The sequence below is a fragment of the Triturus cristatus genome, chromosome 1_1, assembly GCF_964204655.1.
Source record: "Triturus cristatus chromosome 1_1, aTriCri1.1, whole genome shotgun sequence".
Lineage (NCBI taxonomy): Eukaryota > Metazoa > Chordata > Amphibia > Caudata > Salamandridae > Triturus > Triturus cristatus.
The window spans coordinates 267,901,668-267,923,798 of NC_140579.1; the positions used below are offsets into that span (position 1 = coordinate 267,901,668).

At 50.9% G+C, this 22,131-nt stretch overlaps 1 protein-coding gene across 1 annotated transcript in view; it reads right to left on the bottom strand.

The window, feature by feature from the left end:
- Window positions 1-20,122, bottom strand: part of LOC146870108 (uncharacterized) — a 96,434-nt gene extending 76,312 nt beyond the window's left edge. Inside the window, exon 1 of the mRNA XM_085628117.1 lies at window positions 19,100-20,122. Within this exon, the coding sequence (XP_085484243.1) occupies window positions 19,100-19,106 (7 nt within the window). The 5' untranslated portion in view covers window positions 19,107-20,122. The remainder of the gene's footprint in view (window positions 1-19,099) is intronic.
- Window positions 20,123-22,131: the final 2,009 nt, after the last annotated feature.

The window sequence follows — 22,131 nt, forward strand, 5'->3', positions numbered from 1 at the left end:
GTGTAAGTACGACCCGTACCCTTACCCGCGTACGTATGGAGCGTACCCCCACCCCAACAGTGTAAGTACGACCCGTACCCTCACCCGCGGACGTATGGAGCGTACCCCCACCCCAACAGTGTAAGTACGACCCGTACCCTCACCCGCGGACGTATGGAGCGTACCCCCACCCCAACAGTGTAAGTACGACCCGTACCCTCACCAGCGTATGTATGGAGCGTACCCCCACCCCAACCGTGTATGTACGACACGTACCCCCACCTCGTATGCATGGAGCGAACCCACACACGTGTATGTTCTAAGCGTACATATCGTGAAATAGGAGGGGTGGGTGCAGAGTCCTCCCAGCAGTGCCCAGACACAGGAGGGGTGTGTGCAGAGTCCTCCCAGCAGTGCCCAGAGACAGGAGGGGTGGGTGCAGAGTCCTCCCAGCAGTGCCCAGAGACAGGAGGGGTGGGTGCAGAGTCCTCCCAGCAGTGCCCAGAGACAGGAGAGGTGTGTGCCTATCACTCCCAGCAGTGCCCAGACACAGGAGGGGTGGGTGCAGAGTCCTCCCAGCAGTGCCCAGACACAGGAGGGGTGTGTGCAGAGTCCTCCCAGCAGTGTCCAGAGACAGGAGGGGTGTGTGCAGAGTCCTCCCAGCAGTGCCCAGAGACAGGAGGAGTGTGTGCAGAGTCCTCCCAGCAGTGCCCAGAGACAGGAGGGGTGTATGCCTATCACTCCCAGCAGTGCCCAGAGACAGGAGGGGTGGGTGCAGAGTCCTCCCAGCAGTGCCCAGAGACAGGAGGGGTGTGTGCAGAGTCCTCCCAGCAGTGCCCAGAGACAGGAGGGGTGGGTGCAGAGTCCTCCCAGAAGTGCCAAGAGACAGGAGGGGTGTGTGCAGAGTCCTCCCAGCAGTGCCCAGAGACAGGAGGGGTGTGTGCAGAGTCCTCCCAGCAGTGCCCAGAGACAGGAGGGGTGTGTGCAGAGTCCTCCCAGCAGTGCCCAGAGACAGGAAGGGTGGGTTCAGAGTCCTCCCAGCAGTGCCCAGAGACAGGAGGGGTGTGTGCAAAGTCCTCCCAGCAGTGCCCAGAGACAGGAGGGGTGGGTGCAGAGTCCTCCCAGCAGTGCCCAGAGACAGGAGGGGTGTGTGCAGAGTCCTCCCAGCAGTGCCCAGAGACAGGAGGGGTGGGTGCAGAGTCCTCCCAGCAGTGTCCAGAGACAGGAGGGGTGTGTGCCTATCACTCCCAGCAGTGCCCAGACACAGGAGGGGTGGGTGCAGAGTCCTCCCAGCAGTGCCCAGAGACAGGAGGGGTGTGTGCAGAGTCCTCCCAGCAGTGCCCAGAGACAGGAGGGGTGGGTGCAGAGTCCTCCCAGCAGTGCCCAGAGACAGGAGGGGTGTGTGCCTATCACTCCCAGCAGTGCCCAGACACAGGAGGGGTGTGTGCCTATCACTCCCAGCAGTGCCCAGACACAGGAGGGGTGTGTGCAGAGTCCTCCCAGCAGTGCCCAGAGACAGGAGGGGTGGGTGCAGAGGAGCCCCAGCATTGCCCATGGAAAAAAATAAGGGTGGAGTACCCACAGATCCAATTGCCACAATTGTCAGTCAGGTGCACAAAGACCCTGCAGTACATGTAACACATGTGTGCGAGGCTGGGAGTACACACATGCATACAGCCTAAAAGGGAACATGTCCACATGAAGTCATGTCAACAGACTACATACACAAGTACAGTAATCACCAAGGATGCCACGAATTATGCAGGTGGAGACATCGCTCTGCATGCATGGCCAAAGTTGAAGGGGTCCGTCACACACCCAGCTAATGTACACACAGCTCACCGCTAAATATTGGGAACACCCTGCAGGGAAGATGTCAGGGTACACAGAGGAAGGAATACACCTTGGGACAATTTCACCATGCAGTAACTGCTTACATGAACAGAGAAACCTAGCTAACACCTTGTGATGGCACACAGATACCAGGGTCCCCCCTATGACCAGTACACTACTACATTTCCCACACACCCAACACATGATCACCACCCAAAATCACGTAGCAGCCCCAGCAACACCACAAAAGCAGTAGTGTTCTAAGGAAAAAAAAAAGGCTTTATTCAGCATTTCCAAATAATGTGTGTGTGGATCAAGTTCAATATTTACAAAGCCCATAGGGCAGTCCATGAGTCACAGCTGGATGGGGGACACAGTGGGACGCGTGTCCCCTAGCTTGCCTGCACAGTCAGACTCCTTCGTCTTCCACAGCGGGGAGGGCATCATGTGGGGGGGAAGGACCAGGCACCGCAGGGACATGAGGGCGAAGGGTAGGCGTCGTGGGTGCAGGGATGGAGGACTCCACCACAGGGGGTGGGGCAGGGCCAAAGGCGGAGGCCAGGATGTCACTGCACACCTTAGCAAGGTCCTCCAGCGTCTCCCCTGCACCCGAAGGAACCACAGGCCCCAAGGAGGGGGGGGGGGGCAGAGGGATGGGTCGCAGTGCCACTGGGGGAGGGTGCGGACAGGGGGGGGGGACTCATCCACCCTGACCGGGGACTCCCTTGACCGCTTGCGGGGTGGTGTCACAGTGGGGCTCAGGGACAGAGCGGCCATGAAGGAGTCCTTGCCGGATATGTGGCCAGGAGAGCTGAGGGGAGGGGATTTGGAGGGAGTGGAATGGGTAGAAGGCGGACTCCCACTCTGGCTGCATGACTTACGTTTGCCCCCCGACCCAGTGGGTGTGCCTACTTCACCCTGTGTGTGCGTGCCAGGAGGTGTGCGTATGACCTTCCCTGCTGGTGTGGTGCCTGTGTCTGTTGTGGTGGGTGCATGCTGACGTCTGGGTGTACGTGGGACAGGCATGGGAGTGGGAAGTGTGGATGGGGCAGGGGTAGGGGGTGGGACGTAGCGCTGCAGGAGACCCACTGCTGCAGTCAGTGTCGAGTCTATGGACCTCAGCAACTGGCGTTGGTCAGCCTGCGATGAAAAAATGCCCTCCAAGTATGCCTCCATGTTGTGCAGCACTTGGCTGTGGCCATGGAGGACATTAAGGATCGCAGCCTGACCAACCTGCAACTGCCGCTGGATGTCCACAGACTCGGCATTGGCGGCAGCAGTGGAGACAGGGGCAGGGGGTGCGGTGCCTGGCAGGAAGGAGACATGTGGTGACCGGGCACGCTGGGAAGGGACACGAGCAAGTGGGAGGCGGCTGATGGCAATGGAGGGGGCGGGGTGCGATGTTGTGCCGCTGTCAGCTGGTGGTGCAGCCTCCGCCCACTCGGAGAGATCATCCTCGGACCCGTCAGCTTCATATTCTGTCGTGCCAGTGGACAGGTCCTCGGCCTCACTCTCCTCCGCCTCAGTACCACTCAATGTGCCAGCCACGATGTCAACGCTGGCACTGGTGCTCGGTCCCTCCGCCCCGTCTGTGCTCATGTCTCCCTCCGTGTCCCCCGACGATGCTGTGGGCAAGGTGAAGAGACAGCAATTAATCACACACCTGTATACATATGTCACATGAGTCCAATCTACATAGGTTACAGTGCATAGCCTGCAAAGAAAGATCAGTAACATCTACAAAACAAGGTACAGATGTAGGGCATGCAACACACAGTTGGTTGACCCACCATGCCAAAGAAAATTCATGGAGAGCATGACACAATAGCAAATGACATGAAATGGAGTTTGACATAGGAGCCAGGCCCTGGGGACAATCCAGCACTGCATCTGCACCACACAGCGTTGCCGAAAATAGGGATGAGGAGGGACCATATCCATGAACTTGAGGCAGATGCTGCATAAGTAATACTGAAAACATGCCCACCATGACTGGCTCACTGCACCTTGAGTGTATGTCCAGACAAACATCACACACTGGCCAGACCTAGCAAGGAGAATTCTGGTTTTGACATGTAGGCTTGGCCCGCACCAACCACCCCCTACATGAGACAATTTGTTGAGACACAGGTGGCACTTACATCTCTTACTCTGGGTGAAATACACAGGGGCTGCATAAATGCAAGATTGGACGCCAAATTCCCAAGGTGCGCCTGTCCAAATAATCATGTACAAATGGTCATCATCAGATGATTGTAACAAGACACACAGGCACTGGCCACTGTGACTATGAACAAGGAAATTCAGGTCAGGCTGTACAGTGGACACTTGTACTACATTTCACGTCAATATACATGGTGCCAGGGGACAATGGCACAGAGCACAACCTATGCTGTAGACACGGAGAGTGTCCACGTTTTGTGATGACACACATGACACCTATGAACATATGCCCCAGGGGACAGCAGTGGCCACACAACTCCATGGTCCTGAATGGGAATGACTGTAACACACGCCACCATCCCTGCACTATGCGTATCGCACACTCATGCACATCATGTCACAGGCCACAACATAGGACATGCGCGCTGTAAGGCATGACACTTGAGAGACTAACTCCCATGTCTGGACTCAGCATCAGTGCCAACTGACATGGAACCCACATGTACTGAACTGGACAGGGCACAGGCAAGGTCCCCAAACCTGTTACACACCACCCCCACACATGATGCTACAGGCATAGTTCACGTGGAGAAAGCGCCAGCCTACATTACCTTGTGAAGGAGTGACTACATACAGACCAGGGAACACATTGCAAGGAGGGGAAGGGAGGCAGGAGAGCACAGCTATACTGTGGGTAACTGGATCTGCACAGCACCTTTAAACCCTGGCAGTGTATCCATGCAACTGTGCACTTACAAATGCTGGTGACACACAACAAACACACATGTACCTACCCCCTTCCTGCTGCTGCTTCTCCTGTAAGCGCCTCTCCAAGTCTGGAAATACCACCGCCAGCACACGCTTGTGGATGTGGGTCAGACGGCGGCACCCCCGGTTCTTATGGGTCTCAGGTGAGTCACCCAGCAGGACCCGTGCGATCCTCCGCGTCCAGCACCGGATATCCTGCCAGCGTTTCCTCACCTGGGCCAGGCGCCGCTTGCGACCACCCGCACTCCTCACGGCACTGACGGCGGTCAGCCATATCTGCTTCTTGGCAGAGGCGCCTACCTGTGAGGATGAACAAGTGACACTACATCAATACACCAGGCACATGTCACAGAGAGACATATTAGAACAAATGTGCTGTTTACAACAAGGCATAGTATGCATCCAACGCATTGCACCTTTGTCATAGGGACATGATCCTCTGGGGAAGGGCAAAAGCAGTACGTGCCATTGAAAGTACACAGGTGGAATGAGGGCAACGACACAATCAATGATCCAGGCTCACACTGTGCATCACAAGCTACACCAGGATAATGTGCAGCACCTCTAAGCAGTCACATGCCGCAGGCCACTGACGCTACCGCAGCAGAGTACACAGACACACACAGGCACAGGACATTCACCTGCCATTGCCAAATGCTGCGACAAAACTCACTCTGCACATGTGCCACTAGACGGGGGGCTCACAGGTGTGGGGCTGGCTCTGCACGTCAGACACACAGCACTGCTCCCTGCTCACATCAGATGGGCAGGGTATATCCATCCCTCATGCAGCCCGGGTGCTACACTCCACATATGCTCCCACCCACATGACAGGGGACTTACACACACACCGATGTCCAGGGTACGAACACATCATGTGGACACTCTCAGCACAGGTACACAGAACTAACACACATCTGTGGGTACAGTCACCTGTCACACTGGGCTGACCACATAATCACATGAGGACTGTAGAGGCTACATTCCCAGGAGGACAAGAGAGGCAGAATGTGGCATGCACCATGCAGTGACTGTCACAGTAAACACAATGCAAGTGAGGACGGCAGACATGCACCACAGCATGCACTGGCTGGGAGACATCAGGCATTCCCCCCCGGGACCTCCCTACAGTACATAGCATGTGTGCCACACCTGGACACAATGCCAGAAGTCACACTCACAAAAAAGGGACACAGTCTGTGCTGGTGGACTCTGCACTCACCTGATACCCTGGTCGCCCATACAGCATGGGGTACTGTGGGAGGATCACATCCAGCAAAGCCAGGTTCTCCTCCAGGGTGAAGGGCTGTGACCTCTCCACAGACCTTGACATGGTTCCAGGGAATCAGTAGCAGCAGCTGGGTGGTGGAATACAAAGATGTGCAGGCAAGTGCTCCCTCATGGGACCTGGCTACCTTATATCTGCCTTGCTGGCCTGTTTCATGCACAGGAGTACAGAGTGATTGGTCACTCACATTTGCATCCTATGTTTCCTCCAATCCCTTCAAACCTAGCACAGTCAGTGGGTTCTCATTGTGGTTTTTTTCTTCAGCATGATGTCAACTCCAGAAGCACATTGCAACAAAGTAGATTCATTCAAACTGACTACTGCTGTGCACCTGCTGAAAAAAATTCAAACTTTAAACTTGGTCTCCATGACAACCAGCATGCATGTAGGCCTTTATACTTGTCCCTCATGTGTCCCCTATGTAATTTGGAGCTTCACACACAGGTACGGTGCGTTCCCGGGCCCTAGGGCACCCCAAATGCATAGCAACGGCCCGTACAGGCGTGTGTACGGTCCGTATCACTATGAGTACGCATACGCGAGAACACCCATAGTGATAGTGAGCGTACAGGCGTGTGTACAGTCCGTACCACTATGGGTGTTCTCGCGTATGCGTACTCATAGTGATAGTGAGCGTACAGGCGTGTGTACGGTCCGTACCACTATGAGTACGCATACGCGCGAACACCCATAGTGATAGTGAACGTACAGGCGTGTGTACGGTCCGTACCACTATGGGTGTTCTCGCGTATGCGTACTCATAGTGATAGTGAACGTACAGGCGTGTGTATGGTCCGTACCACTATGAGTACGCATACGCGAGAACACTCATAGTGATCGTGAGCGTACAGGCGTGTGTACGGTCCGTACCACTATGGGTGTTCTCGCGTATGCGTACTCATAGTGATAGTGAGCGTACAGGCGTGTGTACGGTCCGTACCACTATGAGTACGCATACGCGAGAACACCCATAGTGATAGTGAGCGTACAGGCGTGTGTACGGTCCATACCACTATGGGTGTTCTCGTGTATGCGTACTCATAGTGGTACGGACCGTACACACGCCTGTACGCTCACTATCACTATGAGTACGCATACGCGAGAACACCCATAGTGGTACGGACCGTACACACGCCTGTACGCTCACTATCACTATGGGTGTTCTCGCGTATGCGTACTCATAGTGGTACGGACCGTACACACGCCTGTACGCTCACTATCATTATGAGTACGCATACGCGATAACACCCATAGTGATAGTGAACGTACAGGCGTGTGTACGGTCCGTACCACTATGGGTGTTCTCGCGTATGCGTGCTCATAGTGATAGTGAACGTACAGGCGTGTGTATGGTCCGTACCACTATGAGTAAGCATACGCGAGAACACTCATAGTGATCGTGAGCGTACAGGCGTGTGTACGGTCCGTACCACTATGGGTGTTCTCACGTATGCGTACTCATAGTGATAGTGAGCGTACAGGCGTGTGTACGGTCCGTACCACTATGAGTACGCATACGCGAGAACACCCATAGTGATAGTGAGCGTACAGGTGTGTGTACGGTCCGTACCACTATGGGTGTTCTCGCGTATGCGTACTCATAGTGGTACGGACCGTACACACGCCTGTACGCTCACTATCACTACGAGTACGCATACGCGAGAACACCCATAGTGGTACGGACCGTACACACGCCTGTACGCTCACTATCACTATGGGTGTTCTCGCGTATGCGTACTCATAGTGGTACGGACCGTACACACGCCTGTACGCTCACTATCACTATGAGTACGCATACGCGATAACACCCATAGTGATAGTGAACGTACAGGCGTGTGTACGGTCCGTACCACTATGGGTGTTCTCGCGTATGCGTACTCATAGTGATAGTGAGCGTACAGGCGTGTGTACGGTCCGTACCACTATGAGTACGCATACGCGAGAACACCCATAGTGATAGTGAGCGTACAGGTGTGTGTACGGTCCGTACCACTATGGGTGTTCTCGCGTATGCGTACTCATAGTAGTACGGACCGTACACACGCCTGTACGCTCACTATCACTATGAGTACGCATACGCGAGAACACCCATAGTGGTACGGACCGTACACACGCCTGTACGCTCACTATCACTATGGGTGTTCTCGCGTATGCGTACTCATAGTGGTACGGACCGTACACACGCCTGTACGCTCACTATCACTATGAGTACGCATACGCGAGAACACCCATAGTGGTACGGACCGTACACACGCCTGTACGCTCACTATCACTATGGGTGTTCTCGCGTATGCGTACTCATAGTGGTACGGACCGTAAACACGCCTGTACGCTCACTATCACTATGAGTACGCATACGCGATAACACCCATAGTGATAGTGAACGTACAGGCGTGTGTACGGTCCGTACCACTATGGGTGTTCTCGCGTATGCGTACTCATAGTGATAGTGAACGTACAGGCGTGTGTATGGTCCGTACCACTATGAGTACGCATACGCGAGAACACTCATAGTGATCGTGAGCGTACAGGCGTGTGTACGGTCCGTACCACTATGGGTGTTCTCACGTATGCGTACTCATAGTGATAGTGAGCGTACAGGCATGTGTACGGTCCGTACCACTATGAGTACGCATACGCGAGAACACCCATAGTGATAGTGAGCGTACAGGTGTGTGTACGGTCCGTACCACTATGGGTGTTCTCGCGTATGCGTACTCATAGTGGTACGGACCGTACACACGCCTGTACGCTCACTATCACTATGAGTACGCATACGCGAGAACACCCATAGTGGTACGGACCGTACACACGCCTGTACGCTCACTATCACTATGGGTGTTCTCGTATATGCGTACTCATAGTGGTACGGACCGTACACACGCCTGTACGCTCACTATCACTATGAGTACGCATACGCGATAACACCCATAGTGATAGTGAACGTACAGGCGTGTGTACGGTCCGTACCACTATGGGTGTTCTCGCGTATGCGTACTCATAGTGATAGTGAACGTACAGGCGTGTGTATGGTCCGTACCACTATGAGTACGCATACGCGAGAACACTCATAGTGATCGTGAGCGTACAGGCGTGTGTACGGTCCGTACCACTATGGGTGTTCTCGCGTATGCGTACTCATAGTGATAGTGAGCGTACAGGCGTGTGTACGGTCCGTACCACTATGAGTACGCATACGCGAGAACACCCATAGTGATAGTGAGCGTACAGGTGTGTGTACGGTCCGTACCACTATGGGTGTTCTCGCGTATGCGTACTCCTAGTGGTACGGACCGTACACACGCCTGTACGCTCACTATCACTATGAGTATGCATACGTGAGAACACCCATAGTGGTACGGACCGTACACACGCCTGTACGCTCACTATCACTATGGGTGTTCTCGCGTATGCGTACTCATAGTGGTACGGACCGTACACACGCCTGTACGCTCACTATCACTATGAGTACGCATACGCGAGAACACCCATAGTGGTACGGACCGTACACACGCCTGTACGCTCACTATCACTATGGGTGTTCTCGCGTATGCGTACTCATAGTGGTACGGACCGTACACACGCCTGTACGCTCACTATCACTATGAGTACGCATACGCGATAACACCCATAGTGATAGTGAACGTACAGGCGTGTGTACGGTCCGTACCACTATGGGTGTTCTCGCGTATGCGTACTCATAGTGATAGTGAACGTACAGGCGTGTGTATGGTCCGTACCACTATGAGTACGCATACGCGAGAACACTCATAGTGATCGTGAGCGTACAGGCGTGTGTACGGTCCGTACCACTATGGGTGTTCTCACGTGTGCGTACTCATAGTGATAGTGAGCGTACAGGCATGTGTACGGTCCGTACCACTATGAGTACGCATACGCGAGAACACCCATAGTGATAGTGAGCGTACAGGTGTGTGTACGGTCCGTACCACTATGGGTGTTCTCGCGTATGCGTACTCCTAGTGGTACGGACCGTACACACGCCTGTACGCTCACTATCACTATGAGTACGCATACGTGAGAACACCCATAGTGGTACGGACCGTACACACGCCTGTACGCTCACTATCACTATGGGTGTTCTCGTATATGCGTACTCATAGTGGTACGGACCGTACACACGCCTGTACGCTCACTATCACTATGAGTACGCATACGCGATAACACCCATAGTGATAGTGAACGTACAGGCGTGTGTACGGTCCGTACCACTATGGGTGTTCTCGCGTATGCGTACTCATAGTGATAGTGAACGTACAGGCGTGTGTATGGTCCGTACCACTATGAGTACGCATACGCGAGAACACTCATAGTGATCGTGAGCGTACAGGCGTGTGTACGGTCCGTACCACTATGGGTGTTCTCGCGTATGCGTACTCATAGTGATAGTGAGCGTACAGGCGTGTGTACGGTCCGTACCACTATGAGTACGCATACGCGAGAACACCCATAGTGATAGTGAGCGTACAGGTGTGTGTACGGTCCGTACCACTATGGGTGTTCTCGCGTATGCGTACTCCTAGTGGTACGGACCGTACACACGCCTGTACGCTCACTATCACTATGAGTACGCATACGTGAGAACACCCATAGTGGTACGGACCGTACACACGCCTGTACGCTCACTATCACTATGGGTGTTCTCGCGTATGCGTACTCATAGTGGTACGGACCGTACACACGCCTGTACGCTCACTATCACTATGAGTACGCATACGCGAGAACACCCATAGTGGTACGGACCGTACACACGCCTGTACGCTCACTATCACTATGGGTGTTCTCGCGTATGCGTACTCATAGTGGTACGGACCGTACACACGCCTGTACGCTCACTATCACTATGAGTACGCATACGCGAGAACACCCATAGTGGTACAGACCGTACACACGCCTGTACGCTCACTATCACTATGGGTGTTCTCGCGTATGCGTACTCATAGTGGTACGGACCGTACACACGCCTGTACGCTCACTATCACTATGAGTACGCATACGCGATAACACCCATAGTGGTACGGACCGTACACACGCCTGTACGCTCACTATCACTATGGGTGTTCTCGCGTATGCGTACTCCTAGTGGTACGGACCGTACACACGCCTGTACGCTCACTATCACTATGAGTACGCATACGCGAGAACACCCATAGTGAGACGGACCGTACATGCGTGCGTACGCTCACTATCACTATGGGTACACATACGGCAGCACTCCCATAGTGATAGGGAACGTACAGCTAAACACCCCCTGCAGCTAAATCAGCCATGTGGCAGAGGATCATCGAGAGGGTGAATGCTGTTGCGCCCATCAGAAGGACCAGGCATGAATGCCAAGCCAGGTGGTACGATCTGCGGAGGACGGTCCGCCGCAAAATGACAGACGAATACAACCAGGGGGAACATCACTGGAGGTGGCCCGCCCCGCAGACCGGTACACTACCATCCCTGGGAGGAGAAGGTGATGCGCACGCTGCCACCGGTGGGAGTACACGGAGTAGAAGGAGTCGCCGAGCCTGGTGAGTACACAAACAACTCACCCCACATGGGGGGAACCGCATCAGCAACCCAACTCACAATAATGCACGCAACTACCCCAAAGCCATCACCGGACACAACCACACTCCAAAAACACGCACACGCCACTAGCGGCTCCATGCCCCATGCACCAAGCAAGGCCATGCCAAGTCACAGGCCACACAAAACACCAACACAAGACAGGATGTCCGTGATGCCGGGGGGGGGGGGGGCCTCCAAAATCACATTGTGCAACTCAGAAGCAGACACCAATGCCCTCAGCCCATATGGCCTAGGGCAGAGCTATACAGTGTGTCCCGACACTGTACTGTGTCGTCTGCAAATGGCGGCCGCGTCGCAGGATGACATGGGTATGAAGGCCCAATTTGCACATAACAGCAGCTAATGAAGAGGCATCACTGTGGAAGAGTGTCAGCACACACTGCCGCTGCAGCGCAGACTCAGAGACACTCTGCCCAATGGGGTCCGGGAAATTCTAAACAAAGCCACATGAATATAGCAGGTGTGTGTGTGAATGTGTTGTGGGGGTGTTGGTGAAGGTGTGTGTGTGAAGGTGTGCAAGTGTAAGGTGTGGTAAAGCTTCTAGTATGGTGCTGTAGGTTGTCTGTGGGGTCTGGCAGCAGTGAGTCTGTTGCAAAGGCTCATGGTTTGTGTGTGTGGGCCCTTTTTATTGGTACATTGGTGGGTGTGGCTGTGTTTGAACTTTGGGTGGGTGTGTTATAAGGAGTGGTTGTGTTTTGGGCCTCTGTTTGGGATTTTGGCAGTTGCAGGTCAGTGAATGTGTTGTTTTTGTGCTTGTTGGACATGTTTTGTGGCTTTGTGCCATTCGAATGGTGTATTCTTGTGTTGTGTTGCTTTGTCCTGGTTGTGTACGTGCGTTTTTAGCGTGTGTACGGTGTGTACATGGGCCATTTTGTTGTACAGTGCTGTCCTTGTGACTGGCTTGGTACGACTTGTACATGCGCGATGTTGTGTGAAGGTGGTGATGTTGGGGCCTGGGGTACGCTCCATACGTACGCGGTGAGGGTACGGGTCGTACATACACGGGTGGGGGTATGACTCGAACGTACACGGGTGTACATACACGGGGGGTACGACACGCACATGGGTGTACATACACGGGTGGGGGTACGACTCGAACGTACACGGGTGTACATACACGGGGGTGCTACACGTACACGGGTGTACATACACGGGGGATATGACACGTACACGGGTGTACATACACGGGTGGGGGTACGACTCAAACGTACACGGGTGTACATACACGGGGGTGCGACTCGTACACGGGTGTACATACACGGGTGGGGGTACGACTCGAACATACACGGGTGTACATGCACGGGGGGGTACGACTCGTACACGGGTGTACATACACGGGTGGGGGTACGACTCGAACGTACACGGGTGTACATACACGGGTGGGGGTACGACTCAAACGTACACGGGTGTACATACACGGGGGGTACGACTCGTACACGGGTGGGGGTACGACTCGAACGTACACGGGTGGGGGTACGACTCGAACGTACACGGGTGTACATACACGGGGGTACGACACATACACAGGTGTACATACACGGGTGGGGGTACGACTCGAACATACACGGGTGTACATACACGGGGGTACGACACGTACACGGGTGTACATACACGGGTGGGGTACGACTCGAATGCACACGGGTGTACATGCACGGGGGTACGACTCGTACACGGGTGTACATACACGGGTGGGGGTATGACTCGAACGTACAGGGGTGTACATACACGGGGGTGCGACTCGTACATGGGTGTACATACACGGGTGGGGGTACGACTCGAACGTACACGGGTGTACATACACGGGGGTGCGACACGTACACGGGTGTACATACACGGGGGGTACGACATGTACACAGGTGTACATACACGGATGGGGGTATGACTCGAACGTACACGGGTGTACATACACGGGGGGTACGACACGTACTTGGGTGTACATACACGGGTGGGGGTACGACTTGAACGTACACGGGTGTACATACACGGGGGGTACGACACGTACACGGGTGTACATACACGGGTGGGGGTACGACTCGAACGTACACGGGTGTACATACACGGGGGGTGCGACACGTACACGGGTGTACATACACGGGGGGTACGACACATACACAGGTGTACATACACGGGTGGGGGTATGACTCGAACGTACACGGGTGTACATACACGGGGGGTACGACATGTACACAGGTGTACATACACGGATGGGGGTATGACTCGAACGTACACGGGTGTACATACACGGGGGGGTACGACACGTACACGGGTGTACATACACGGGTGGGGGTACGACTTGAACGTACACGGGTGTACATACACGGGGGGGTACGACACGTACACGGGTGTACATACACGGGTGGGGGTACGACTCGAACGTACACGGGTGTACATACATGGGGGGTGCGACACGTACACGGGTGTACATACACGGGGGGTACGACACGTACACAGGTGTACATACACGGGTGGGGGTATGACTCGAACGTACACGGGTGTACATACACGGGGGTGCGACTCGTACACGGGTGTACATACACGGGTGGGGGTACGACTCGAACGTACACGGGTGTACATGCACGGGGGGTACGACTCGTACACGGGTGTACATACACGGGTGGGGGTACGACTCGAACGTAGGGGTACGACTCGAACGTACACGGGTGTACATACACGGGTGGGGGTACGACTCGAACGTACACAGGTGTACATACACGGGGGGTACGACTCGTACACGGGTGTACATGCACGGGGGTACGACTCGTACACGGGTGTACATACACGGGTGGGGGTACGACTCGAACGTACATGGGTGTACATACACGGGGGTACGACACATACACGGGTGGGGGTACGACTCGAACGTACACGGGTGTACATGCACGGGGGGGTACGACTCGTACATGGGTGTACATACACGGGTGGGGGTACGACTCGAACATACACGGGTGTACATACACGGGGGGTACGACACGTACACGGGTGTACATACACGGGTGGGGGTACGACTCGAACGTACACGGGTGTACATGCACGGGGGGTATGACTCGTACACGGGTGTACATACACGGGTGGGGGTACGACTCGCACGTACACGGGTATACATACACGGGTGGGGGTACGACTCGAACGTACAGGGGTGTACATACACGGGGGTGCGACTCGTACCCGGGTGTACATACACGGGTGGGGGTACGACTCGAACGTACACGGGTGTACATGCACGGGGGTACGACTCGTACAAGGGTGTACATACACGAGTGGGGGTACGACTCGAACGTACACGGGTGTACATACACGGGGGTGTGACTCGTACATGGGTGTACATACACGGGTGGGGGTACGACTCGAACGTACACGGGTGTACATGCACGGGGGGTACGACTCGTACACGGGTGTACATACACGGGTGGGGGTACGACTCGAACATACACAGGTGTACATACACGGGTGGGGGTACGACTCGAACGTACACGGGTGTACATACACAGGGGTGCGACTCGTACACGGGTGTACATACACGGGTGGGAGTACGACTCGAACGTACACAGGTGTACATACACGGGGGGTACGACTCGAACGTACGGGGCTGGGGGGGTGTTCGGCGCGTATGCGGGCACATGTTTCCATGGTTGCTATGGGTTTTCGGTGCGGACGGTGTTTTTTGCATACGGTTGTAACATCGGACGCACGGGATGGATCGTGATTCCGCGGTCGGACTTCACTTTTCACATTTGTACGGTAAATCGTCCGGGGACGTGTCGGACACAATTTCCGACCCGAGGACGTGTGGGGAATTATTCCCAATGCGATTCGTATGGTCTTTTTCCCATGCGAATCGTAATTGGCAGTTTGTACGGCACTTGTACGATTCGTACGGTAAAAAGAGCAGATACGAGTCGTACGGGTTTTTTTTTTCCGGATCGTAATCGGCACCTGTGTCCATGACCTAATAGTAGTACAGAAATACTAGGTCTATTTTATTTTTTTTATTTTTTTTACACAGTCTAAGGAACAGCCCTGGACACGGATCATGTCGTCCTGTGGAGTGTGTTATTAACCCCCTAAGTAGTTATCCAGATGTCCTGGAACCCATCCTTGTTTGGCTGCACTTACACTGAAACCCTTTAAAACGTTTTTAACATCTGAACCCTTGGATGACCATGAAAAACATGCAAAGTATATTTGTAACATTATTATTACTATACCACTAATCTACTTCAAGATGAAGTCCTTGAATGTGCTCCTTAATGCAAAAGAGAAAAACTTTTACAAAATGTAGAAAAATATAATGCGGTAACACTGTACATCGGGTAATGAGTTTTACAATTAAGGGGCCGATTCCGATCCGGGTCGGACAGCACTCCGACCGAGCTAGATCCTGAGGGTTTTCCAAACGAGCCGAAGTCCTGCAATCCGACTGAGCGAGTACGATGCGGCCGTATGCTGTCGGACTCGGTTCGGTCGAACTCCCATATAAGTCAATGGGAGCCGGTCGTACGACTCGTACATGGGCTCCCATTGACTGAATGGGTACGTCGCGGACAAGTGCGCCCCCTACAGTGGGTACGCGTCGGTGCCATCCGCACCGTACATGCCTGTGTTGGGGAGACCCATGGGTCTCCCCCTGTGTCCGAGTTGTAAGGCTGTGGGTGACGGGGGGTCCGATGCGGACCCCCGAAGTCCAACTCCGGGAGCTATTGTGAGCCAGACGCTCAGACTCAATCCGGCTGTCCAAATCGAGCATCAGACTAGCTCGGTCGTGAAACGTCTCCATTGCGCGCCACGGTTTGCTTGTGACCAAGTTGTACCGAGCGGTGCAGAACCGGAAAAGATTCGGACAGAGATTTTGCGCTTGTTCGCATTGTACTTCGACATCCGGACCCGTGTACGACTCGGACGGAAAATCAGCCTCCGAATCGGATCCACTAATGCCGTAACCTGATTCGGTGCCCTTCCGACCGAGATCGGAATCGGCCCCTAAGTGGTATACCATATACAGAGCAAGCTTCTGCCAACATCCAACTTTTTAAATAGGACCACACTCTGCTCTGGAAATTTTTCTAAATATACACTAGCGAAAAGCAAAAATACTGCTGTTCAGTTTCATATTGTCATGGGAACCCTAGGTCGTTTGGGCAGGTCATATGGTGCAGAGCCAGAACATCGTGGTAAAATATTGTTGGTCAAGAATATCAAAAGAAAAATATCGTGGTGCAGAATATCAATTTTGTGTATTTAATATAAATGTAAAACATATCGAAGTGTTTAATATAGTTTGCAAAAATATAGATGTTAAAAATATCTATTTTTTTTATTAATGTTATGTATTTTAGTATATATGTTATGTTTTTGATGCATGTATTTTTTGTATAAGAATTGTTTGTATTTTTATTATTTGTGTTAAAATTTTAGTACTTATTTAATTATTTTTGGTTTGAATTTTGCATTTTTTGTTCCGTAGCGGGTTTATAGGAGAATAGGGTGGGAAGTAATTCAATGAATTAAGATTTATTGATTATTTATAGTAGTCATTTTTTTCAATTAGAATTTTGCGTTTTGTAGTACTGTAGCAGGTTCTGGGTTTATAGGGGAATAGGGTAGGAAGTAATTTAATTATAGTAAATTTATTGATTCACTCATATTTGTTGAATTGAGATGGGTTAAATGTGTAAATTACTTTATTAATTATTTAATCATTAGTTAATTTTAATTAATTAATTGGCAATTTATATTAATTGTGTGAATATTTTGAGGTGTGTTGTGTTTATAGGTGAAAATGGTGAGAAGAGTGGGAAGTAGTTTATTTTTAATTGATAAATTAATTAGTGAACTATTTACAATTAATTAATTAGTAATTAATTATGGTAATTGTGCAATTAATGTTAGGTGTGCTGTGGTGTGGTGTTTATAGGTGTAAATGATGGAAAGGGTGAGAAGTAATTTATTTTTAATTTATGAATCAATAATTAGTTAATAAAAATTAATAAGTAATTTTGGTAATTGTTTAATTTATTTTCCGTGTGTTGTACATATTATAGTGTTAAAGAATGTGCATTTAACGAATGTTTATTAATCTTTTTTGATACTAATTTGTAAAATAATTATTAATTACGTTAAAATTTGAAAAACAAAAAAACATTTAGAACATAAATTTATTTATTTTGTTCCCTACCATATAACACCACCACTTCCCTATTGTTGCACTCACTGGAGTGGGAATAGTAATTTTTACCCCTCCGCTATCCAACATTTTCCCTACTGTTGCACTCTTTGGAGTTGGAATAGTAATTTTTTCCCTTCCACTATCCAACACTTTCCCTACTGTTGCACTCACTGGAGTGTGAATAGTAAGTTTTACCCCTGTGTTTTCAAACACTTTTCCTACTGTTGCAGTCACTGGAGTGGGAATAGTAATTTTTACCCCTACGCCATCCAACATTTTCCCCACTGTTGCACTATTTGGAGATGGAATAGTAATTTTTAGCCCTCCGCTATCCAACATTTTCCCTACTGTTGTATTTATTTTACTGTGAAATGTATGTTGTAATTATTTTTATAATAGTTACATGTTAGAATTACTTATAAAATGGTATTTTTAAATTATAAATTATTGATATAAGAATTAATTTTGTTTATGTAATTTAAAAAAGTTTACAAATTCAATAAAGATAATTGTTAAATTATTTTTAAGTAAATATATGTATAAATTATTGTTTGTATGTTTATATTTTTTAAATTAAGTTTATTTGTAATAAATGTCAATTAAATTGAATTAGCTTGGTTAAAAATATTATTCATATTTAATACATTATATTTTATGTTTTATATATATATATTATAAAAAAATCTATATTATTTACATCTATATTTTTTTACTTACCTGTTCAAGTTTTTGGTAGTCGATATTTTTGTATTCAATATTTTTACTGCGATATTTGTTATTGATATTTTTTACATCGATATTTTATCAGTGAACGGGTCATATTCTTCCTCCTTGGATCGTTCTGTAGCTTTCAGCTCCCTATGCAACAGCTTGAACATTCCGTCATATAATCCTTGCCAGATCTTTTCTGTGGTGGACAACAGATTGTGTGTCCCCATCTGTTTTGTCACCATGCATGACAACTTTTTTCAAATCCTTTCTTTCTTTGAACTCCGCTATTTTGACCGTACCTTTCTACCTCTCATCACAATCTGTTCCACAGCATCAGTTCCCGTGTTTGACCTTGCCCCCTCGTTGTTCTCCTGCTGACTTACCTGTCCGTGCACAAGATCCTCCATCTCTTAGTGCAGCCTCCTTTTTTTGTGTACCTGCTTCTTTTGTATCAGACCTTCGCTCCTCCGTGCCTAACCCAGTGTCCTTAACATACCAGTACATCTGTAGACATGTTTTCTACTTTCCATTCCCAGCCTCCACCCCAACTGAAAACATAACAGTGGCAGAGAAAGTGGCACTTTCATCCTTACCTGGCATTAAAGTCAGTACCCGCTCCGTAGTCTGCTGCCTTGCTTCTGTTGCCTTGCCAGTAGAAGTCACCTGCCCGCCAACCTTGTGTCAGTGGATCTGGCCAATACTGTATCTTAAACCTGTAAAACACTAGGTGGACACTGATTAACAAATCCAGCCCCCACCACCCACTGACCTTCCTGCCCCTTGCTGCCACCACCTCTGTGACGCCTTATCAATTACATCACTGCCCAAGACCTCGTCCTCCTCCAGGCTATCCTTCTCATAGTCAAAGTCCATACAACCCACCAATTCATCTGCCCTTTGCGTAATCAGCGTGTGGTGGTACCTCCACCAGATATTGCACATTATACACCACCTCGAGTCTACCCGCCCCCAAGTCACCTCCACTGGCCATTGTACATGCAGACCTTGCAGCAACTTTCAAGCCACTCTTGCATCCTCAGGTGTACCCTCCAACCACTGATCTTCACATCCTACTTTTCTGATATATCAATCCTCTTGGGAAGACCCTTCCACTACCACACATCTCTCATCTGACATCGCTACACTCAGTGCCTAAAACAGATATAACCCTTTCCACTCCTACTTGCTTCTGAATCACTATAAACCAAAAGAGGGACAAGGAGCAGATATAATTGGTCCAGCATCAGAGCTCCTAAATGGACATCTAGCACAAAAGGAAGGTGCAGTTCCTCATTGGGGGTGGGAGGGATGTGAAGGATGTCAGAAGGAACTGGCTGGTAGATCAGTGGGATTCTGGGAGGAAGCGAGTGATCAGATCTGAATCCCCTCACACACCTAGAAGGGTCTCATGCTTCAGCATTGGTCTGCTCCGCGACGGGCCGATCCAGCATTGCCTGACAGGCCCCTCAGTGGGGGCTCTTTAGCATCGATCTTTTGTTCTTAGCCATATTGATGAATTCAAGTGAGTAAGTGTGTAAGTGTATGGTGGTGTGTAGGTGACTAAGTCTAAAAAAAATTGCATCAATGCTTGGTACACCTTGGTTTAGCCTCTCATGAGGAGTTGGGGATAGAAGGCTAACCTTTGGATCAAAATTAGGGTGTCCCAAAAGTCTCATGGTGGGAGTGAGCAAAAGAAAGGGTTTGCTATTCCCTCAACTAGAAAGATATGGAACGGTCCAAGAAAAAAAAAAGTAAAGAGTCTTCTAAAGTTCCACAAAAACCTGTTCCGGAGGGTGGGACCAGAGGCACGTCACAATCCCAGGGTGGGTACCATAGTAAGAACTGGGATTTCAAAAAGGCTGATGTTTCAATTCTAAAGGCCAACGGACACCTAACTTAGGGCTGTTCATGTTCCAAAAAGGCTTCCACTAGTGCACCCCCAATTACCACTGAGGGATTGAGATGGGATTCTTGGTGTGCACTGACCAGGTCAGAGAGCACACTGAAGCTACCTTAATCACAGAGGGCAGGGTTGAGGCATCTGCCCTGGCTGTCTGGCCCAGTAACATGGAGAAATGTAGACAACATCCACATGTCAATGGGGTTAGAGTAGAAGCCTTGAGGGATATAGGTAAAAGGGTCACCAAGGCGACTAAAAGAACTGCTATCCCCAGAGCAGTATTTGGCTGGACAAACTTAACCAGTCACCAATGCTGATAACTATACTAAAGTTCATGTCATGGCTATGGTGTCCTTAATGTGGGGAGGGGTTACTGGCCATAAAAAGGTAGTTGGGTCCTCTGCCATCCCATTACAGTGTCTGCTAGGGAATCACCTGGAGCCCTCAGAATGGGCCGAGGTAGAGCCAAGATTCCAAGCAATTATGCTGGGAATACCTGAATGGGTGTGTGTAAAAACAAGGAGAACAGAGCAAAACCCAGGGCATTGAAATGGGAGTTGTAGCCTGAAATAATGCCCCAACCGTCCAAGAGAAAAGGTAAAAATGTTTGGAAACCTAATTAAGAGCAGCCACAAGTTCAGTTCTCCTCTCCTCTCCTCTGGGAGAAGACCTGTCAGCCCTAGAGGAAACTGAGCCCTGGGTACCCGGGCCTTCCTCTAGGGAAGAGCAGTGCCATAGACAAAGAACCCGAGACTGCACACTGCCTAACAGGGAATGGGATATGTCAGTAGCTCCCACAAAACCTATTGGGAGGAGGGGCGGTCCCTCAGTAATACAGATTTCTCACTCTCATTGGACCATGACATCCCCTTAGCTGGGCATCTTGGCCAGGCAAAGACTTGGAGTAGGAAAGTTGCCCACTTATACTGCCCAAACATGCCCCAGAAAGTGAAGGAGTTTTGCAACACCTGTCTTACCCGTCAAGCCAGTGGCAAAACAGGTACCCACCCAAAGCCCCCCTTAATTCCACTTCGAGTGGTTGGGGTTCCCTTTGAAAAGGTAAATCATCAACAAACAGATTTATGCTGTTGCTGGTGGATAATACCACCAGGTATCCTGAAGCAATTCCTTTTGGGACAGTTACTGCTCCTGCTGGTGACAGGTCCCTAATCAGTATCTTTACTGGAGTGGGCTTTCCTAAGGAGGTGGTGTCAGACAGAGGTAGTAACTAATCTGGCCACCTAAAACCCATGTGGGCTGAGACTGGGTTGACATAAGTTTACAACCCCATGTAACACAAACCAATGGTCTAGTTGAACGATTCAACAAGACCATGAAAGGTATGATCATGGAGGGGGGGTGGGGGGTTTGCCTGGTCTCAAGATGGCCGCTTTCTAGGTGAGCTCCGTATGCCATCGTAACTATCCGGCAGGAATCCGGCAACATCCAAGCAACAAATTACATGCTCGCTGCCGCTCTGTAAAGCACTTGAGGTTCATTGGCCATCGGCGTGCTCATCGGGTCTGTCCGAGTTGCTGGTGGACAACGCAGCGCTGCGGCCTCCAAGGGTCTAGTGAAGAAGAGTGCTGCAGTATATTACCGGCTGAGACGTGGCAGCACGGACACCAGTAGTCTCAGGGCCTGTGGCCTGTGGCCTGTACTGACCTCCGCTGGTGAGCGGAGCACATACCTTGCTCTGATGGCATCCTTGGGGCTGGCGGCGTC